This window comes from Eubalaena glacialis, chromosome 11 (assembly GCF_028564815.1).
Source record: "Eubalaena glacialis isolate mEubGla1 chromosome 11, mEubGla1.1.hap2.+ XY, whole genome shotgun sequence".
Lineage (NCBI taxonomy): Eukaryota > Metazoa > Chordata > Mammalia > Artiodactyla > Balaenidae > Eubalaena > Eubalaena glacialis.
This window is the reverse complement of record NC_083726.1, coordinates 39,421,765-39,438,102: the sequence shown is the minus strand read 5'-3', so window position 1 is coordinate 39,438,102 and position 16,338 is coordinate 39,421,765. Positions and strand designations below refer to the sequence as shown.

At 36.3% G+C, this 16,338-nt stretch overlaps 1 protein-coding gene and 1 long non-coding RNA gene across 3 annotated transcripts in view; one reads left to right on the top strand and one right to left on the bottom strand.

The window, feature by feature from the left end:
• OTOGL (otogelin like) overlaps positions 1-16,338 on the top strand; it is a 147,729-nt gene that overhangs the window by 103,311 nt on the left and 28,080 nt on the right. For both annotated transcript variants that reach the window (XM_061204876.1, XM_061204875.1), the window contains 7 exons: positions 4,110-4,183; positions 7,339-7,516; positions 7,776-7,918; positions 8,165-8,188; positions 8,281-8,373; positions 10,368-10,557; positions 13,322-13,536. In XM_061204876.1, the coding sequence (XP_061060859.1) occupies positions 4,110-4,183; positions 7,339-7,516; positions 7,776-7,918; positions 8,165-8,188; positions 8,281-8,373; positions 10,368-10,557; positions 13,322-13,536 (917 nt within the window). The remainder of the gene's footprint in view (positions 1-4,109; positions 4,184-7,338; positions 7,517-7,775; positions 7,919-8,164; positions 8,189-8,280; positions 8,374-10,367; positions 10,558-13,321; positions 13,537-16,338) is intronic.
• Positions 12,803-16,338, bottom strand: part of LOC133100603 (uncharacterized) — a 48,722-nt gene continuing 45,186 nt past the window's right edge. The window contains exons 2-3 of the long non-coding RNA XR_009702501.1: positions 14,384-14,509; positions 12,803-12,870 (exon numbers count right to left, since the gene is read on the bottom strand). This is a non-coding gene — a long non-coding RNA (uncharacterized LOC133100603). The remainder of the gene's footprint in view (positions 12,871-14,383; positions 14,510-16,338) is intronic.

Here is a 16,338-nt window from a genome sequence, read left to right as displayed (position 1 = left end):
ACTCCCTTCTGGCTTGTAGAGTTTCTGCTGAGAAATCAGCTGTTAACCTTATGGGAGTTCCCTTGTATGTTATTTGTCATTTTTCCCTTGCTGCTTTCAATAATTTTTCTTTGTCTTTAATTTTTGCCAATTTGATTACTATGTGTCTCGGCATGTTTCTCCTTGGGTTTATCCTGTATGGGACTTGCTGTGCTTCCTGGACTTGGGTGGCTATTTCCTTTCCCATGTTAGGGAAGTTTTCGACTATAATCTCTTCAAATATTTTCTCTGGTCCTTCCTCTCTCTCTTCTCCTTCTGGGACCCCTATAATGCGAATGTTGTTGCGTTTAATGTTGTCCCAGAGGTCTCTTAGGCTGTCTTCATTTTTTTTCATTCTTTTTTCTTTAGTCTGTTCCACAGCAGTGAATTCCACCATTCAGTCTTCCAGGTCACTTATCCGTTCTTCTGCCTCAGTTATTTTGCTATTGATTCCTTCTAGTGTAGTTTTCATTTCAGTTATTGTATTGTTCATCTCTGTTTGTTCTTTAATTCTTCTAGATCTTTGTTAAACATTTCTTGCATCTTCTTGATCTTTGCCTCCATTCTTTTTCTGAGGTCCTGGATCATCTTCACTATCATTATTCTGAGTTCTTTTTCTGGAAGGTTGCCTATCTCCACTTCATTTAGTTGTTTTTCTGGGGTTTTATCTTGTTCCTTCATCTGGTATATAGCCCTCTGCCTTTTCATTTTGTCTATCTTTCTGTGAATGTGGTTTTTGTTCCACAGGCTGCAGGATTGTAGTTCTTCTTGCTTCTGCTGTCTACCCTCTGGTGGATGAGGCTATCTAAGAGGCTTGATGGGAGGGACTGGTGGTGGGTAGAGCTGACTGTTGCTCTGGTGGGCAGAGCTCAGTAAAACTTTAATCCACTTGACTGTTGATGGGTGGGGCTGGGTTCCCTCCCTGTTGGTTGTTTGGCCTGAGGCAACCCAACACTGGAGCCTACCTGGGCTCTTTGGTGGGGCTAATGACAGACTCTGGGAGGGCTCACACCAAGGAGTACTTCCCAGAACTTCTGCTGCCAGTGTCCTTGTCCCCACGGTGAAACAGAGCCACCCCCCGCCTCTGCAGGAGACCCTCCAACACTAGCAGGTAGGTCTGGTTCAGTCACCCCAGGGTCACTGCTCCTTCCCCTGGGTCCCGATGTGCACACTGCTTTGTGTGTGCCCTCCAAGAGTGGAGTCTCTGTTTCCCCCAGTCCTGTCAAAGTCCTGCAATCAATTCCCACTAGCCTTCAAAGTCTGATTCTCTAGGAATTCCTCCTCCCATTGCTGGACCCCCAGGTTGGGAAGCCTGACGTGGGGCTCAGAACCTTCACTCTAGTGGGTGGACTTCTGTGGTATAAGTGTTCTCCAGTCTGTGAGTCACCCACCCACCAGTTATGGGATTTGATTTTACTGTGATTGCGCCCCTCCTACCGTCTCATTGTGGCTTCTCCTTTGTCTTTCGATGTGGGGTATCTTTTTTGGTGAGTTCCAGTGTCTTCCTGTTGATGATTGTCCAGCAGCTAGTTGTGATTCTGGTGTTCTCGTAAGAGGGAGTGAGAGCACGTCCTTCTACTCCGCCGTCTTGGTTCCTCCCCAACTCATTAGTCCTATTCTTAATAGCTACCATTTACTGAGTACTTACTATGTGTCAGGCATTGGAGTACGGACTTTGCATGTATTTAATCTTTTTGAGAAAGCTAAGACAGAGGTCTTGTTATTAGCACTGTAGAGATGAGGAATTACTCTACTGCTGTAAAATTTTAGGCATCAGTGAATTTAGTATAGTTTAAAGCATATTTTGAGAGGGGCTGGTGGTACTTTCCCTGTGTTGTATAATCTACGGAGTGAATAAGTTTAGAATAACACTGCATGTACTAAATCTGGGGCATACACTGTTAATTCCTCTAAGTACTGCTGTCTACTTTGCATTCTGTAATATCCCCCCAAAACAATAGTCATTGTATATTTTAAACATCTAAGACAATTTAAAGTACTGTGGTCACTATTTTGGGGAGATAGATTTTACTCCATGACCCTCAGGAGTAAGAAAACTACCCTGTAAAATTATTTTTATTTGTAGATGATATGATCCTGTATACAGATTATTCTAAAGAATCCACTAAAACCTGTTAGCACTAATTAATGGGCAAATAGTAATACATCAACAAACTTGCAGAAAAAAAGACCAGTGACTAAAATCAATTGTGTTTCTATGTACTAGCAATGAACAATCTAAAAATGAAATGAAGAAAGCAATTCTATTTACAGTAGCATAAAATATGTAGGAGTACATTTGGCAAAAGTACTTTACTTTTTTACTTACTTCTTTGCAGAAATTGACAAACTGACCCTACATTCATATGGAAATGCAGGGAACCTAGAATAGCCAAAATAATCTTGAAAAAGGACAAAGTTGTAGGACTCATACTTTCCAATTTAAAACTTACTACAAAGCTATAGTTATTTTGACAAGCTTGATTATTATAATTCTACCCCAAGACAGTGCTTATAACCCATTGATGATTTTAGAAAACAATGGACTACTTTATTGCTGAGACCACTCAGACCCCCAGTTATCAGAATTTTTCATGACTCTGTGCTTGCTCTGGGCTGGAACTTTGTCTGCTATTACTATGCTCAAACATTTATGATGATGGAAATGAAGATATTTAAGTCTGTAAAAATATCATATTCTCTAGAAGATACATCTAATATACCATGAACACTGTTTATAGGACCAAGCAATGGGAATTTTTATTCTACTTCATTTATTTTGTAAGTTAGAAGCCATAAAATAAGTACAAAATTAAGGTTATTTATGGAATTTATTTAACAAAAAAATAAATGTTTTGTCTAATGTCATTGTGGTAGGCTGAATAATGGCCCTCCAAAGATGTCCATGTCTTAATCCCCAGAATTTATAAATATGGGACCTTACATGCCAAAGGGACTCTGCAGATGTGATAAAGTTAACAATTTTGAGATGGGGAAGTTATCCTGGATTATCCATGTGAGCCCAATGTAATCACAAGGGTCCTTATAAAAGAGAAGGAGGAGGGTCAGAGTCAGAGAAGGTATCACATGTCAGATGTCAGAATCAGCAGGGAAGGAGAAAGGGAGGGAGGGAGAGAAAGAGAGAGAGAGAGAAATTGAGATTTGAAGATATTATTCTGTGGCTTTGAAGATGGAAGAAGGGACCATGAGTCAAAGTATTCAGGCAATCCATAGTTGGAAAAGGCAAGGAAACAGATTCTTCCATAGGGGCTCCAGAAGGAGTACAGCCCTTGCTGATATCTTGATTTTAGGACTTCGGACTTCCAGAACCACAAGATAATAATTTGATGATGTTTCAAAACACTAAATTTGTAACAATTTGTTTACAGCAGTTATAGGAAACTAATATAGTCATTTTTAGACGGTATCAACAATGGACACTGCAGTTACAGCTAGACAAAATTTCAGCCATTCATTTTCACTCTTCTACAGTCCTTCAGACTTTGAATATTTTAGAGATACCTTTAGTACTAACAAAAAGCTTTGGAAGAAGTCTTACAGATGTGTTTACCAGTTGTGTTTTCCCTTTCCGTGGATAACTCCTTTGCCACACCCACCAACTGGGGTCTCCAGTGGTCCACAGCATCAACTATTCTGCTTGCAAGGAAAACATTTTAGAGATTCACCAGGGAAATGAATCAGCCTCACTACTCATTTTAGAAATGCAACAAAATTTGTAACTCCTGAGCAATCTTTAGCGATCCTATTGATATTTCTACCTGTTCAAACAATTGTGTTGACACCAACAAGGCAGTGAAGATGTTTCTAGGATGGTGCTTAAAAGCTAGTGCTCTGGAATCAAAATTGCCAAGTTCGAATTCTGCCTCTGACACTTACCAGCTTACCTCTCTACACCTTAGTCTCCTTATCTGTAAAATGACAATAATATTATTATCTACTTCACAGGGTTCTTGTTAGAATTAAATGAAATAATCTATATAAAATTTCTTAGCATGGTCTCTATCACAAATGAGTTTTATATATGATCAATACCACTCCACTAATGCAGGGGACCTCTTCATTTCCTTCAGGTCCAGAAATGATTACTCCATCAGACTTCACTGCGTTTGACAAGCTAACACCTACGACAGGTTTGGAATGTGAGGTATGACTGAGTAATCTCTTCAGCTATTTGTCATTTCCTTATTGTGTCTATTCATGTTTCTGTATCACTATCCAGATGCTATTAAACTTCTTTTGGTATGCTCTCTAGTCTTTCTTTGCTAAATTAAATAAGCATTACATTTTAACAATTTCATTTCCTTAACTGTCAGATATTTCTTATTAATTAGACTCTGGTCACACTAAGAAAAACAAATAAAATGCAAATGAAGTCTTAAGGATGATTCCTTAATAGTAGTAATTGTGTGATAGTTAGTTGTAATAATAATTATGTGATAACTTAATACTGTTATTTATTGATTTATTAATTGGATAATTTATTAACGTAATAATAATAATTATGTTTCTTTAATAATTCTTTAATGATAATAATTCTTTATAATAATAAAGAGTATATTGTGGGCTTCTCTTTGGGCATTCAAAAATATTTATTAAGCAGCTACTATACACCGGGCACTGTGCAAGATGACAAATATATACTAGTAAGCAAAAAAAGATAATGTCATTGAATCCCAGAGCTAGTAATTGTCTGGCTGAAACTTGTGAAATTATCTCCTTACTCCAAATATGCTACTTGTTCTGATAAACCAATGATTTATTCAACCAGTATTTATTTAGCACTATTTCTGGCTAGGAACTATTCAGGTACCATAAATAAAACAATATAAAAGCAGGCAAAAATTCCTGCTTTTATGGAGTTTACATTTTATTGGATTCTGAAACAGCCAATAAGCAAAATAAATTACCAAGTTATGTAAAATTCTAGAGATTGCTGCTCAGGAGAAAAATAAAACTATTTTCAATGAAATGATCCTCACTGATCCTCACTGAGAAAGTGACTGTTACTTTAGAGCAGAAAATCTGAAGAAGTGAAAGAGTGAACCACGCAAAGAAGCAGGGCAACAGCATTCCAGGCAGAGGGGCCAGCCAAGTGCAAAGGCCCTGAGCTAAGAATGTACCTAACATCTTAAAACAATAAAAGAATAGCAAGGAGTAAAATAGTATGGAGTAAAATAGTAGGAAATAAATTAGATTATGTAATAATAGTAGGAAATAGTAGGAAATAAACTAGATTATGTAAGGCCTGGTGGATGATTGTGAAGACTGTGGCTTTCATTCTAAATGACACAGGAAGAGAAAAGAGAGATTTCTGAGCGGAGGAATTATATGATCTGATCTGTTTCAGGATCATTTTAGCTGCTGTGTTGAGATTAGGGTGTAAAGAGATAATAGAACCAGTTAGGAGGCTACTGCAGGAATTTAGGCAAGAGATTGATGGTGATCTGGACCAGGTGATAGCATTGGAGATGGTGAGAAATGTCTGGGTTCTGGATCTATTCTGAAGGTGGAGGCTACAGAAATTGCTGAAGAATTAGATGTGAGGTGTGAATGAAAAAGAGGCATTAAGGATTCTAAGAGTTTTGCCTTGAACAACTGAAGGATAAAGTTGGCGTTTATCAGGATGGGTAAATTGTGGGAAGTGAAGGTCTGGGGTGGGTATAGCCAGGAGTTCAGTTTTGCCACGTAAAGATTAAGATTCCTCTTAGACATCAAAAAGCTATGGGTATACAGATCTGGTGAGCACAAGTGGAGTTTAGGGCAGAGATCAAGTTAAGATGAAATTTTTATAATTCTCAGTGGATAAAGGGTATTTAAAATTGTGGTTAGATGAGATCACAAAGGGATGGAGTGAAGACAGGGAAGAGAGAAGGGCCACTACAACTTCAACAGATTGAGAAACAATGACAAACATGCAAAGGATAGTAACCACTGAAATAGGAGAAAATGGAGGAGATTGTAGGTGATCTGGAAGCCAAGGAAAGAAAATATTAAGGAAGATGGAGTAATAAGCTATACTAAATATGTTAACAGGTCAACTAGATGAGGTCTGAGAATCGATCATTGAATTTAGCAATGTGGAGTTCATTGGTGACCTTGTTAAAGATTCTTTCAGTAGAGTGGAAGGTATAGATTCTTTAGGTGGTTTAGGTGTTGTTTAGGTGTTTTAGTTTTCTTCTATCTCCTTTCATTTTCTGGGAGTTGATACAACTTATACACAGAAAATTTTGCAAGACTGAACTTGACTATTTGCCTACTTTTGGCATTTAAATTGAGAAGTCCTCTCTTAATAGTCTCACTATTTAGAAAACTATTTACCCTCTCTTATCCTTGTTTTTTATCATGTATAACACTGGAATGATAGAAACTGACCTACGAAATTTAGGGAGAATTAAATGAAAAAAGCTACTTTATTAGTGCATGATATATAATAGGTGCTAAATAGATGTTAATTTTTCTTCCTCCATCCCCTGAGATGCAGTATAGAGTAGTGGTTAAGAGCACTGGTTTTCAGAGCAACAATGCCTGAATTTAAGTTCTGACTCTACTATTTACTAGCTATGAAACTCGGGGCAAGTTAATTTGACCTTAAACCTGATTTTCTATCTATGAAATAGGGAAAAATATTAGCTCCTACCTCAGAGGGTGTTTTTGTGGGAATAAAATGGACTAATTAGAACAATGTCTGGAGCATAAGTGTTATATTATTTATCATTGCTATAGTTATTACTATAATTTATATAGAATGTAATTTATAAAAAAATCTACCACTTATTTATTTTTTATTTATTTATCTAGAGGTCTGTGAGCTATATATAAAAAGTAATTTATAATGATTCTATCCAGGTGCTGTCAAACTGATATCACATTTGATTTTTAATGAAAAATTTGGATAATATTGTTGTAATTTTTTTAAACTGACATTAACAGAAGTCTTAATCATATACTAGCTTTATACAACATAATATGAAAGGTTGACTGCCACTGTATAAGTCTGCTTGCAAAACACTAATCTAGACAATTTAGGACAAGACTTCAGTTTGCTCAGAAGTTGGGTATCTGGGCAATTCTGATAATCAAATCAATATTAGGGTAGAGTTTAAATGAAGTTCATACTGAGTATTTCAGAGAGAATACCTCAACCAAAAGCTGTAGTGAAATTTTAGTTGTTCATCTTTCAAAAGCTTTTGTATTTAGGAAATGTACACTATAAGCAATGTGAATGGGAAATTTAAAAATTAATTTAAAACATTAGTTGAAAATGGAAAAATATGCATTAATTTTCTTTTTTATTAACAGCCTCAACAATTTGATCCTGTTTATAATTGTACCCAATATATATGCCTTAATATGGAATGGAAGTTGTACAACTGGTCTCTTAATTGCCCAAAGGACATAGAAGTGCCTGACTGTGGTTTCCGGGGAAGACCTGTTCAGGTGAACAGCGATATTTGCTGCCCTGAGTGGGAATGTCCGTGTAAGTCTGCATTCCTTACATGGCAATCAATTTTTAATTGGGGGAGATTATTATTTTTTTTGAAGCAATCACCTCATCAAGACAAAGTTATTGTTGAACTTTCTTCATTTGATTTATGATTTTGATTCCCAGTAACTTTTAGAGTTGCTTTTTGTCAAACATAAGGAGACTAATTTAAAAGATGTTTTTAAAGGAGCAGTTATTACTGTAATACAAATAATTAGTTAATAGACTAAATCTACTCTCTACCACTTTTTAGGTCGGTGTTCCACGTTGTCAGAACTCAGCATTATTACATTTGATGGAAATAATGCAGCATTGTATAGTATGGCTTCTTATATCTTAGTAAGAATTCCTGGGGAAGTTATAGTTGCTCATATTGAAAAATGTTCCATGAATCAGGTAAGTCATAATCTATTCTTTTGTCATTTCTTCGTAAATCTAGTAGCGGAAGTATGTTGCAACATTAGGTATTCCCAGAGTAAGAAAGGACTCAACAACTCACTGAGATTTATCTTCTGGTACTTAAAACAAAACGTGTTTCATGTGAATATATTTAGAGGCATATAGTATTAATCCAAATAATGTTTTTAAAAGTCAAGTAATGTATTTTTTTAAAATGTTTTTTCTGTATACTTTTTTTTTCAGAATGGAAACTCATTTAAAAAGCTAGTGAGTATCTGCAAAATGTCTAGTGAATTCCTTATGTTTACTGCTAAAATTATGTTTAACTCCATAAAGTTTCAATTTTCTTTCAAATTAAGGCTTCCTCTGGAAGAACCTCTGGACTTTGTTTTAAGAAGTTAAATTTGACCACATTTCTACATAAAGTACTTGTCAATCGGGCAGCAAGAAAGGTAGGAACACAAAGTTAAAAGCATATCCTCATAATGGATGAAATTGAGAAATTATATAAGCACAGTTATTTCCAAAAAGAGGGGAAATCAAACATATCAGTGGACTTTCATTGCTATGATGTCTAATCATTCTTTTCATGGACAGTTTAAAATGTGTTTCATACTATTATATGTCTCCTACCATAACATGCCAACTGTTGCAAGTGTTTCTCCCCTTTTGAGGTTAACTGAAACAGCCATGTTAAACATGCTAAAGCTCTCTTGGATATGAGTGGCCAGGTTTCTTAGTGTCAGAGTTAATGTTTAGTGTTTCAAATTAGACAAAGTGGAAATGATGTGAAAGAGAGGATCATAAGGTTGCAAAGGGTAGCAGCCAAGAGTACCCGAACGAAGACTACTGAGAGAAAAACAGATGGAAAGAGTAGTTTTGAAATGTTGACACCATTAATTAAGTGATAGCTTAAAAAAAATGAAGGAATATTTAAATTTATTGAAATGAACTGAAGAAGAGCAATGCATCATTAAAATGTTGGAAAGGAGCCATTTGATTTTACAGGAAAAACCTTTATCCAAAGGAATTATATTTACCAAATAGGAGTGAGTTATATGCTGGATGCTTCACTCAGATCTACATGGTCTCTCAAAAATATAAAAAAATAATTTATAAAGATTTTGCTCAAAATGGCTGAGATGTTACATGCTTTCTGGAAATAATTCTGTTAGCACAGGCCATACATTCTGGACTGGAAACAGTGTTAAAGCGAGCCTAAAATGCAGTAAGATATCAGAAAGTTTAATTTTAAGGCAAACTTAAAATATATGAATGTGTTACTTTTTTGGACACGAGAATTTCTATATATACCTTTGATTTTAATGAGGTTGGTATATTAACAGGAAGTGGGTGGGAAATTAAACTCAAACCTGGTCCGTGCTGTTGTTGTGAATGTTTGGTTGGAAGGGCTTATTTTTGGCCTCAGCTGAACTGATGGCTGGTGATGTATTCAGTTGAAAACTTAACTTAAAAAATCATTTAGTGAGTTTATGTGATAAAATGACACAGGTCCTGATCTCAAGTAACTTGCAGTTGTGTGTGGGGTGCATAAATGTAATTATCTGCCAATTAAAAGGCAGTAGGAGCTATAGTGATAGAGTGATGACCAAGATACCATGGAAACAGAGATACAGGTCATTTAAAAATGCAGTTTATAGGAGGGTCAAGTGGATATTTTTGGAGGAGGTGACACCTAAGATAAATCTTAAAGAATGAGTAAAAATTAACCAGGCAAAGAAGGCTGTTTCAGCTTGAGGGTGGCAAGAGGAGGAAGATATAAAGATGAGAAATTGGATGGTTAGTCAGATAGAACTCTGAGAAATTTACTGCTAGTTACAGCTCATGGTTCCATGTCATCATTGTTATTTAAAGCACTGTTTTCAAAGTAAAAATCCTTGGATTCCTTATATTAGTATTACCAAGAAAACGTGTTAAAAATATAAGATCTAGGATCCAATCCAAACCTTGGAAGTAGAATTTTGGTAATCTTAATCTTTACCAAGCTTCACAGACGGTTATTATGAACATTATAATTAAACAAACACTGATTTAGAAGATCAAATAGAGGACCCAGATTAAAGAAAACATCCTGAAAAAAACTTTATTATCTTTAATTTATATTAGGAGGTAATGGTATAATCAACATATATTGGGGGAAACATAAAAGAGCATATATAACTTAGAAGAAAGTTAGGTTTTGAAGAGAATAAAGGGCAATGAGGTTAGAACAAATATTGACTATAGCAAGACAGCAAAAGAACAATAAAAGAATTTAGGAGTTGTGAGAAACTGGCAGCAGCAGAGAAATAGATTTTTAAGCATTTAAAAATAGTTTACGTTAAATCAGAAGAAATGGAATAATCTGAATTTTCCTAATTTTTATGAGTGTATATTAAAACATAAACATTGTTCTAATAGGTGTAAATGCATTATGTAATTTTAGGTAGAAGTGGATTCTATTGCTGTACCTTTGCCTTTTTCAAATCAAGATCTGTCCATAGAGGATTCTGGTTCAATGTATGTGATTACTACTCCAGCTGGACTAATCATAAAGTGGGCTCATCTTACAGGGATTGTAGACATTCATTTTGGCTCTCAATTTAACTTGTCATCCTACACAGAAGGACTTTGTGGTGAGCACTGCTTTTCAAATCTCTATTTCTTCTTTTTTTTTTTCTGTTCACATTACACCATCTTGACCCCTCTTACCCCATTTTTTGGGTTGGAAAAGTGATGTTAACTTTCAGTTCCCCATGTGAATACTGAAGGAAGCAATGTCTTTCCATAAATGGACTTAGAAGCAAGAAATAACAGTTCAACTTGGGTATTTTATGGAAATATATGCTTACCACTGTTTCTACAATACTGTTTGTATTCCTACTAGCTCATCTTTATTAAGCATTAATGAAGTGTCAGGCATTATTTTACATACTTTAACTCATTTAATTCTAACAGTAGCCTCAATAAGTAGGCACTAGTGTTAACTGATAAGTGATAAAAATGAGGCATAGAATGATTAAAGACTTAAATAACTTTGTTTCTTATTTTTTTAAGTTTGAAATCAAAGAAAACTTAGTTAAGTCATCTTGAAAGTTATATACAGGGAACACAATGTTCTGAATATTAGTCCCAGTTTTCTTATGAAGTGTAAAGCCTAGATGTACCTTTACACTTAGGTTCCATAAGTGTAACCTAAGTGTAAAGGTACATCTTACACTTCCTTATCACAATATGTTACATAGATACATAGTGATAAGCCAAAGGAAACAAATTAGAAATATCTCTAGGTACATAACAAAATAAAAAGAACAATTCTGGCTCTGGTGTCTGCCTGAGCTATCCCCTTTACAGATGTTTAAGTGAACATCAGTTTTCTTATCTTTAAAATGGGAATAGTAAAATCTACCTTCAAAATTGTTGTTAGAGTTGAATGTGAAAGTTAACGTAAAACACTTAACACATTGCTTAATACAGTCAATAAATATTAGCTTAGTACAAATACATCTATTTTAAACTCACTAAATATTAATTGAGTAAAAGTTAATGGATCAGCTTCTCAGTGTCTGGCATTATGCTTGGTGCTGACAACTCAAAACAAATAGACCAAGTCCTTGCTCTCAACAAATTATATGAAATGCCCAAATTTCTTCTTCAAAAATGTAAAGCATTTAGTGGAAAGTTTGGCTAAAATGGTTTACAATTTCCTTGCCTGTTTAGAGCATGCTAAACATAGCACAGACTTTTATGTGACTAGGTTATCACTGTGGAAATAGTTATTGTATATTCATGGTATTGGGTATACATAATAACCCAATAGATATTATTGAGTAATAACTCAGGGATTTGGGGAATGCATATTTTCTCTTCTGATTTATCACTTCTGTGTGCTATAACTTCTGCTTGATTTTCATGTTTGTTTGGTTTTTTCCTCTACTGTCAGCTCATGCTTTTATGGAGACAGTCTGCTAACTGGATTCTTAACTAATCACTATAGAGAAGGGGCTAGGGTCACCTTTTTGCTAACAAGGGTCACCCCCTAAACTTCCTGACCTCCACAATGGGAGAGCGGTGGTTTGTTAAAAGGAAAGCAGGGTGCTGGCTGATTTGAGTTGTAGTGGAGAAGAGTGTGACCCAAACTGAGTATGGACACCAGAATGGGAGGTCTATATTGACAACTTGTTCTACATAGCACTGTGAAGTCTGCAGGAGTGGTGGCTGGAGTTGCAATGAAAACATATTTTTACTACCAATACCTCTTCCCAGAAGAGTTTAGACTTTAAACATAGCTGATTTACAGTATAGTTCACTTAACTTGAGTTTTATTTATTTATTTATTTTTTTGCACTGTACTCAGTCTCCTGTATATTTACAAGTGTGGGGCAACTATGGCAGCAGAAACCTTTATTGATCTTGTTATAATTGCTTGAGGATTAAGATTTGATACTTGAAAAAAATGTTTAACTCATATCTTTTATAGCTAGGAGCCTTGGGAATTAAGAAAAAATTATGTCTTAAAGTAGGGTACAATTCAGGTAAGTTATGATCAGGGTCCTAGGCCCATTTCTCTGTACTTCCCTTGGCTTTTCACTTCACTAGATAAAAAGTAAGCTCTGTCCTCAGTTTGGCTTCCCTGAAGGAAGCTAGAGGCTATAGCAGGTCACAGCATCGCAGCCATCAATCGGCTATGTCATTGCAAGGAAGAGAGATTGTCTATGTCCTAGAATTCCCCAGGTCAAATCCTGAGCTTAACAATGGTTGTTCTAATGTTGAACAAATCTATGTGTCTAAGTGACTGCCACAAGCTGACTGGTTTATGCCTGGATTACCTGTAACAGTTGTTACAGGTAGTAAGGGAGTAAGTAAAGGGAGTAAGGCTTACCTTTATGCTTACCAGGGCCCTCTGCTGGAGCGGTGTCATGTGCTAGGTAATGGGGCAGAGATAGTTCCTGAAGAGAAAAATTTAATGTTTTCAGGCAGGGTTTTCCTGGGGGAATAGATGCTTAGGAGGCAATCACAAAATGTCTACTATTCTGGGGAATACCCTGTCAGATTTAAGAACTAGTTCTTAAATTAGGAGATAGTGGTAATAGTGGAAGAGTGTAGGGACAGAATCAATCTCCTCTTTTCTTCTTCTATGATCTTTTCACATATCTTGACTTCTAGGATTATAATTTCTTTCTTATCTGGTTAAGACAGTTCTACACTATTTTATCAAAGAATCAGACACATAATTAAAAAAAAATCCATCAATGTTAAAGTCATAGGACATAAATTTGGCGCCTGATTCAGTAAATAATTTATTCATTTTAAATCAGTTATTGAGATGATTTATTTCTGCTGCCTATATTTGGTTTAAGTGAAAAAAATTTTCCTTCTAAATGTCACACATCTTTTTAGGAATTTGCAATGAAGATCCAGATGATGATCTAAGGATGCAAAATGGCACAATCATTACGAATATGGAAGACATAGAATTATTTATTGAGAGCTGGGAAATTGAGAAATCATTTGAAGTAACAACAAGAAGGCCTGTTAGAAATTGTACTGAGCACGACTGCAGTCACTGCATTGAGTTATTAAATAGAAGAGTTTTCATCCCATGCCATAATGAAGTAAGTTGAAAGCAACCATAAATCAGAACTGTCATGTTAGACATGTTGAGAGTAAAAGCCAATAAATTCTTGTTCTTGCCATGATGTTCTTCTGCTGAGAATAGTTTATCCCCAAACCTCCTCTCAGTATGCATTGGAATTCAAAATCATTTACTGTTTATTGACTTATAGAACAGGAAGGATAATTATCTTTTTCCCCCCATGTTTCTTTTTCTGAACTATATCTACAGCTTTCAAGAAAAATGAAATTTTGTCCTATGAATAAATGCCTCTAGGAGAAAGAGATGAATGCCATTTGATAACCCAGTATAGAAACCAAGACAGTGAGGCTTTAATCAATTCCTGGCCTCTTAGGTGCATACTTGTAATAGAATCTGTCATATATTCAATTTAATTGTTCTTTATTAGTCTTTAGGTGACTAGTAGATATTTTAAATAATCTGCATCGTTAAAAAAAGATCTGTTGTTAGAGACAAAAGACAGACAAATACATCATTTTGTGTATCATTAAATGAAAAGTTAGTGAGATCAAGTACCTACTAGGCACTGTGTTAAACTCCTATGATACAAAGATGAGTAAGACCCTCTCCTTGCTCTCAAAGAGTCTAGAAGGAAGGCAAGTCTGTGAACAGATTAATCACAATATACAATATGGAGATGCATAGGAGCCCAAGTCGGGAGAAGACTTCCCAGAGTTTCAGACATCTTAATTATTTAGAAGGATGATTTTGCCAGGAGAGAAGAGGGAGGAAGGGAGACCTAGGCCAAGAAAACAGTATGACAAGAGCAGGGTTGCTGGAAAAGGCCATGTTAGGAAAACACTGAAATAGCTTAGTGCAAGACTTACGGAGGGGCGAAGTCTGAGAAGGAGAGTGAGTGAATTGTCAAAGCAGAAGGAGTTCACTCTAGGACTTTCTGTGTTCGATCACCAAGCGTAGACGCCATAGTTCTCAGCCTGCCCTCTATGAGTTCTCTGAGGGAAAAGACAAAGGATATGAAGTCATGGGATAAAAATGGTGTATCTTTCTGGAGCTTCAGTTTTACTCAGAGATTTGCAACAAAGTAAGTTTTAAATGTTTACATTTTAAAATGCATGCATATAAAAATGAAAAAAATAGCAAATACTTTTTAACTCATTTCAGTGTCATTGTAATCTGTCTTTTTAAAGCATAAGGACTTTCAAAAATTGCATTTTTAATTGGGAACTTAGAAGGTTTATTACATCAGGAAACTTTTCAGCTTGACTATTCAAGGCATAGTGAGGCAACACAGGGTACCATTTAGTCTATGATAGCTCCAGCTTTCCCTTAGGTTCCTCCCAGTGAATTTGATGGCAAAAGAAAGGAATGCTTGACATTTCATTTTTCTGCTTCTAATCTTCATCCTCATTTGCAAATCTCCACATAGCAGGCAGATGATCTTTTGAAAATGGAAACATGATTGGATTATTTCTCTACCTAAAATCCTTCAGTGTCTTTTAAACTATTTTTTTTTAAAATTTATTTATTTATTTATTTTTGGCTGTGTTGGGTCTTCGCTTCTGTGCAAGGGCTTTCTATAGTTGCGGCGAGCGGGGGCCACTCTTCATTGCGGTGCGCGGGCCTCTCACTGTCGCGGCCTCTCTTGTTGCGGAGCACAAGCTCCAGACGCGTGGGATCTTCCCAGACCAGGGCTCGAACCTGTGTCCCCTGCGGCAGGCAGATTCCCAACCACTGCGCCACCAGGGAAGCCCCCTTCAGTGTCTTTCACTTACCCTTAGAATATGCTCTAAATTTATCAGGGCTTATAATTTCCTCTATGCTTTGGCCTGCCTACTTTTCCAGCTTCCTCTTGTGCTACACTTTTCTTACTGGCTAAGCTCCAGGCATTTCAGTCTCCTTTCAACTGTTGCACTATTTCAAGGTTTTTCCTGCAAATGGGCTTTTATGCTTGCAGTCCTAAGCTAGAATACTTCTCTCCTGTGATCTGTTTTAGCATGGTGACTCCTCTTGATTCAACACATAGGCTTTAACTATGAGATCCACAAGGCAGAGAACAGGTCTGTTTTAGTCACCTTTATAATCCTCATGAATAGTACGGTGCCTGATATGTAGTTAGGTGCTCAATAAACTGTGAAAGGATGCATAAATGAATGGATGAATGGAGGATACAGGAGAATCAGCTTTTGTGGGTTTAGTAGAGAAGGGTTACAATTTTTTTTTATATTGGAAAAATTAAGTCATGTGGGACTTCAAGGCTAAAATACCCAGAAAAAGTTTGAAGCTATTCTAGATCTCAGAGGAGACCAGTTGAAGCCAGAGGTCAAGTTTGGGGAGTTATTAGTATATGGAGTTTTTAAAAATAACAGTAACTCATGTACGATGTGCCAGAGTCTGCTCTCTATACTTTCCATATATTAGCTCACAGCAATCGTAAGTAGTAGTAGGTTTATTATTAACTCTGTTTAACTTATGAAGAAACCAAGGTGAAGATGTAAATGCCCAAGATGGCGGTAGAAACTGTGGGAATGGGTGAGCCCAGGAAGAGTGTTTGTGGTGAGTAGACAGGGCAATCAAGGAAGAGGTCTAGACAAATACTCAGAATGAAGCAGGAAGAGGAGACAGCAATGACCAGATGGAAAGGCACCAGAGTGTGGTGCTCTCAGTCAAGGGAGAGGGTTTTAAGACACAGGGGGCGTGCATGGCATCATACGCCTCTGAGAGGTTGGCGAGGGTTTAGAATATCCGGGTGTTCTCTGGATTTGACAAGTAGGGGGCTCTTGATGATCATAGCAAGTATTCCATGAAAAGTGAAATGGTTGGA